Source organism: Rhea americana, unplaced genomic scaffold (genome assembly GCF_003343005.1).
Source record: "Rhea americana isolate MKP2758 unplaced genomic scaffold, rheAme1 scaffold_98, whole genome shotgun sequence".
Lineage (NCBI taxonomy): Eukaryota > Metazoa > Chordata > Aves > Rheiformes > Rheidae > Rhea > Rhea americana.
Window position 1 is genome coordinate 2,362,028 of NW_028187177.1, and position 6,000 is coordinate 2,368,027.

General features: G+C 35.7%; 1 protein-coding gene across 4 annotated transcripts in view; it reads left to right on the top strand.

Moving 5' to 3' along the window:
* KLHL13 (kelch like family member 13) overlaps window positions 1-6,000 on the top strand; it is an 82,543-nt gene that overhangs the window by 23,686 nt on the left and 52,857 nt on the right. For 3 of the 4 annotated variants that reach the window (XM_085325474.1, XM_085325475.1, XM_085325478.1), the window contains one exon: window positions 2,453-2,524. The exons of the other annotated variant lie outside the window; for it this stretch is intronic. In XM_085325474.1, the coding sequence (XP_085181600.1) occupies window positions 2,453-2,524 (72 nt within the window). The remainder of the gene's footprint in view (window positions 1-2,452; window positions 2,525-6,000) is intronic. 4 annotated transcript variants of the gene reach the window in all.

Consider the following 6,000-nt stretch of genomic DNA (forward strand, 5'->3'; position numbering starts at 1 on the left):
GGTAAAAATTATTTGCCAATGTAACTGTACTAGTTTAAGGCTTTTGCTAGTATGAATGTGTGAAGTGTTTAAAGAAACAGCACACTTATTTCCTATACCTCCACCCCCTTCCCAAAGCAAAAAGATGACACAAAACTCTTCTCCCCTCCTCCCCAACAAACCTCCCATCAGACAAAATTCCATGTCTTGTGATACAGCCGTGCGGCAAGATGAAAAGCTTAAATGCAGATCTGTCCAAAGACCCAAGGTAATACGTGGGTCTAAAAGAACAAATGAAAAGGCTGTTTTGCATATAAATATTGTCGTATTTACTAAAAGCTTTATGTTATTAATATGTCTGTGGACCTAGTTCAACTCTGAATTTCATTTTTATTTGTAGAAGCTTTGCCAAAGAAAACTACTACTCAAATTCATTGATGTTACAGAGCGTGTTCTTGTCCAGAATGCTTTGTGGTGCAAAAGTGACTTCTGATGCTGATTTTTCTTTGGAAAGTAATTTCCTCAGTGCACAATACAGTTTTTTTWAAGAAAATTTTTTAATGCAGAATCAAGAGGTGGAAGCAGTAAATGTTTGAAGTAGCAGCTGCTGTGCTGTATGCATGTAATATGTTCGAAGTGCTTYGTAGGCAGGGAAAAGTTCTCTCTTTACTGTCAGCCTAAGTGTATTCTGAGTAAATATACCTGGACTGAAAGTCATATCACTTCATTAGATACCCTTATTTTAAGACACTCTAACTGCCTAGTTCTAATTTTGAACTTCTGAGGAAGGATAAGTGCTTCTGAGCTGCTACGTGCCCTGCATTGCATGTTTTGGCTCGAGTCAGATAAGCTATTTTAATTGTTAGTTCATAAGCAATTATTTTTGGCCTTGTTTTCCTACCATTTTGAAACTCTGATTTCTAGTCCTTTGATCTTTATTGGATACAGAAATTAAGCCTAATATTCTTTAATAGYAGGTGAGAGATTTAATAACAACTGAGGTGGTCTTTTTATTGCAGAACAGAGCCTTATATGCAAAAGGCACGTTTTTAAACAAATACTTTAAATCTCAGGGATTTAAAAGGTGCAGAATTCTGTCTGTATCATGATCTATACTTGATACGGATTTAGTTGTCCAGAAAGTTCTTTTTCTGGTTTATTAAAAAAAAATCCAAACTCACTTTTTGAATGTCATTTGAAGATCATCTGTACTTGTTTCATTTTTTTGCTTAGTGCAGGATTATAATATCACAAAAAAGGCTGGTTTGGAAAGGCCTTCTGGAGAGAAAAGCAGGGTTTTAGATTAAGTCATTCCAGGCCCTTTCAGGCTGAACGTTGAATATTTCCAGTGAGGGAGTTGCTACCACTCTACCACTTCCCTGAACAACCTATTCCAATGTTTAGTTCTTCTCATCGTGCAGAGGTCTTTCGTTCATGTTTTTTTCATTATATCCAGATGGAATTTCATTTGAAGCAACTTGAGCCTGTTGCCTTTTTATCCCATCACTGTGCATCCTTGYGAAGGAACTACGTTCATCCTCTCTATAATGACGTTTCGTATATTGGAAAATTGTGGTTATATCCCCCTGAGCCTTCTGCAGGGTGAACCACGATGAGAAAATAGAGAACAGTTCCATTCTCTCATTTTGTTTGCTATTTGCTTTAAAGATTAGTCCTTATGTTTCAGCTCATATTTACAAAGTTGAGGAGCAGCAAAGCTTTGGTTCTGGCATTGAAACTGAGTACTATAATTATTTTATTTCCTAAATGTTCTCCTTGAGTTCCTAATGCACAAATGATTGCAAGACACACAACGCTAATCAGAAATTAGCATCCTAGATTAGAGCCCATCTTTGCAAGCAAAAGAAGACTAATTGAAGTTTATGGTAGTCAAGGGAATAGCAGAAATACAGGCATCACAGCTGAATGGTAGACAGAAAATTTGTGTAAAGATGGCTTGTAGGCAGTAAGTTTGTAGAAGACTTAGRGGGGGAAATGTCCTAGAAATGTAATTTATCATGAGATAAAAGCTTTTCATCAAGATTGGTGCTTTTATTGTACTGTCAGTATTTTTCATCCTTTTTAACTTGACTTTTCAGTTGATGGAATTTCTTTCTGAGTCAGTTTTCTTTATGCTGCTGCTCTTGATAGTCTTGACTTAATTTTTTTTGTTTAGAAAGCTCGAAAAGTAGTACTGAAATGAACAGCATGCAGATACTGTTGTGCTTCAACAAATTTTAGAGGGCATCTCTGGTCTGCTTCATGKCTTCCTGGGAATTACTTTCTTTTTTTTCCTTTCCTTTTCTTTTTTTTTTTTTGAAGGCACGTTTTCCTATCAGAACAGCAGATGGACTTCACAAATCTTTAGCAGTTGCTGTCTGCAACTTCATGCGTTTTACCATGCTAAGCATGCTTTAGGACAGCTACTCTTGTCTAAAATTACATATTGCATTTTATCTCCTTTGGTCAACAGGGGAGTTACTAACCTCGACGGCATGGATCATTCTGTGCTCCGAGGGGAGATGTCAGCAGTGCTTCATGACAGGTATGTTGCAAGGGGCTGCATTCATGACGGCGTGTCCATATTCAGGCTTTTTTTTTTTCCCTAGGATGACAGCATGGAGACTTTTTTTTCCCATTTGGAAAGCAGAAAAAAATCTGGAAAAGCAAAGCAGCAAGTGGCTTGAGAAAGGAAAGGACCTAGTATACGATCCCTAAACTAAATTTGTTTCTTGAACAGTGGAGTATGTAATTTTCAGACAAACACGGAAAAACACAAGTCACATTCTTACTAATCCAGGCTTTCTGTGGATTTTTCTGATCTAGTTGATCTAGCTGCCTTTGCATCTGCCTTCACATATCAAAGGCCAATTTTATAACAAGTAGGTAGTAACAGTTAATTATCAAACTTTTCAGAATATGCTAAAAACATTGATTCCTGATATGACTGGAGAGGGATTTCTGTCTTAAAATATACAGAATACAGCTATTTCTGTCTTTCTCATTACACTGTATCTGTCATTTCTGCTATTTATTTTTTAAAACAGATTCAGGGTGAGGGTTGAGATGCTTACCTTATCTTGGAAGGAAACCTAGTAGCCTTATATCCATGTCTTCCTAACTTGAAATGAAGTTCTTAATAAAGGATCAATTATGCCTAAGCATCCGGAACAGTCTTACAGCTTCCTGAAAATCAGGCTACGTTCTTATCTTTCACTATACTTTCTGTTCCTTTTCTGTTAATGGTTGTGTGGTCTGATCTGTTCAGCTTAAGATGTTAGGACTATTGGTTTCATTCTCTCAAAGAAACCAGAAAAATCAATGTTTGTTTCTAGGGCAGTGTCTTTCTATTAAAAATGAGTTGTATTCAATATCTTGATTATTTTCTGTGCTTTTTGTAGTTGAAGCAGGAATTTCAGGTTTAATGAAATGCAAAGTAAAACAAAAGTTTAGGCGTCTTTGCTGAGTTTCTCATGAAGTAGTTGCTTGCGTGAACCATTCTGACATAGGTCCTTCACATTACTTAAGTACTGATACATCTGTGCACTGCAGACTGGATGCTGATTGCACATTCCTATGTGTAAAACCTTCTTGCACTAAGGACAGCTGTTTTGATTTGGTTTTTGTCCGAGGAAGTGACAGATCTGTTTCTCTGCCCACTATATCAAGTAATAAACCACTGCAGCGTGAATGTGTCTTCAGTAGTGTTGCTAGGAATCTGTTTTGCTTTGTACATGGTTGAAAATATGAGATAAAATGGCATTTTGACTAATGCTCTTCTGTTAATATTGTTTAAGACTTCTTTGTTGTTCATTTGGATTATTTATTAAGGGAATTTAAAGCTTTTATCTAGGGGAACACATTGAAAGGACTGATCTGAGCATGTTTCTTGAGAATAAATGCTCAATTATTTCTATTCTGAAGCTTGTATTGACGTTAAGCAACCTTATACTGCTTTGAGTTTTCATCTCCTGACAGGGCAATTCTAAGAGTTATAGTTTCACTGACTTGTGTATTATTGTCTCAGTCTAAACAGATAATTTGGGGGACAACAGTGTGAAGTATTGAAGCTATGTTTTGACAGTAGCTAAATCTGTCTTGAASAATGACCAATCTCATCAATGTTCTGCTCTCTGCTTCAATGGTTTACTTGGGCTAGGATTAGAAACTAGAGGTTTTTCTGCTTTATTTATTTATTTTTAAACATGCACACAAGTGCCTTTTGTCTTAACGGATACATTTGCGGTGACCTGATTACTTGAGCGTATTCAGTCTCAAGTTTCATTTTTTCATCCTTACGTATGAGTGCTCATGCACTGCTACAGTCAGTGAGTATCTGTAGCCTTTTAGCAGTATTTGATCAGCCACATTTCTGCTTAAAATAGAGAATGGCTATTTCATAAATAGTGCTGTAAAACCTRAAGAATAAACTATAAAAGCTTTCCATAGAGAGTAATGATGAATAAGTTCTGTCCATCTTCAAGTTTCCAGGTTCTAGTAATCTGAATTATGTTTTTCTCCATCCTGTTTCCTTCTAGTTATGCTCTAATGCTTGATTTTATTTACTAGTCATGCCTCTTTTCCCTCAAAGCAGTGACGTTACTTGTATTTTCTCTCCTTGCAATTAGTTCTGTGCACTTACTTGCTTTGTTCTTAGCAGGTACACCTTAGTGTTTTAGAGCAAGTTTGTTTTCCTTTGAAATGGGAATGCTGGTGTTTTATTTGAAACTTTTCAAATATATTCATGTAAGAACTAAATTTAGAAATAAAGAACTGGAAAAAAAAATCCAGTGGATTTTTTGAGGTGATGAAAAGTTTATTGTGTTTATTGTTCACATCCAGTTTCAGTACAGTACATATGTGTTTGTACTTGTTTAGGAGGAAATGATTTCTTAACTTCAGTTGAAGAGTTAACCTCTACAGTCAGAAGTTTTCTTCCCCAAAGAACACTGTGAGCTGTCCAAATTAATTTTTTAGCCAAACTGTTCAGGTTTAATAAAGTAAAAACAGCTTCTCTGCTGATTATCTAGGTAAACTTTCTTTTGTTGATAGAGTATTTAATTAAAAGCATTGATGTTTTGGATAATTTGCTATTGTATAGCTAGAAGTTGCTTGGTGACTAAATTGATAGCATAACATAGGSTGCACTTTTTTACACTTTTGCATGAGGAAGGAAACAGTGGTTCACATAGAAACACCCTCCTCCGTATTCAAAAGCTGTTTTTTTTTGTTTTGTTTTTGATTTGAATCAGGTCTGATAGTCTTCTGTCATTTGGGTGGATGTGTTCATTTTAATTGCTCTCTTGATGGCAAGTGATGGGAGGTGGGTGGAGAACAGGCGTAACTGTTTCCTGGCTCCCTTTGGTGTTTGTTCGAATGCATGAGGCTAAAAACAGAAGTTTTTTCCAAAGCAACTTAATGCTCTATGATAAGAAAATGTTTGAGAATCCTAAATCTAGAATAGTTACTCAACAATATGTATGACATTCTCCCTTAGACCTATTTTTTTTTGCGCATAAGTTGTTTATCCATTGCCACCTTATATTTAAGCTGTGCATATCACATTTGGGTATGGACTGGCATAAATTTTTTAAAATTTGTAAGYTGAAACTTTTAAGTAGCTGATGCTGTTTCAAAAATGAATTGTTTTAATATGCAATTTAAGCTGCTTTTGCTAGCAGGTGATCATCTAAAAGACATCCAAAATAAAAATCGTCATCATGAAAGGCAAAATGCTGTCCTTAAGTCCTTCTTGTAGTCTAAGAATGCCATCTGTTGATGCATAAACATGTTTTTTCGTGTTCCTTCCTCCCAGAAAATACTTCTTGGTGCTTTCAACTACAATTAATATCCCAAAACATTAGTCAAGCATAAAAGTTAAATTGTTACTGATTCATAAAGAAGGGGGGTGGTGGTGGAGGAAAAACAACTTTTCTATTGATGTCTGATGTGTTTTGTTTCATTTTGCCTTTTTAAAATTAAAATCACTTCTTTTAACCAGCAAAAAGTTTTTTTTGTGGG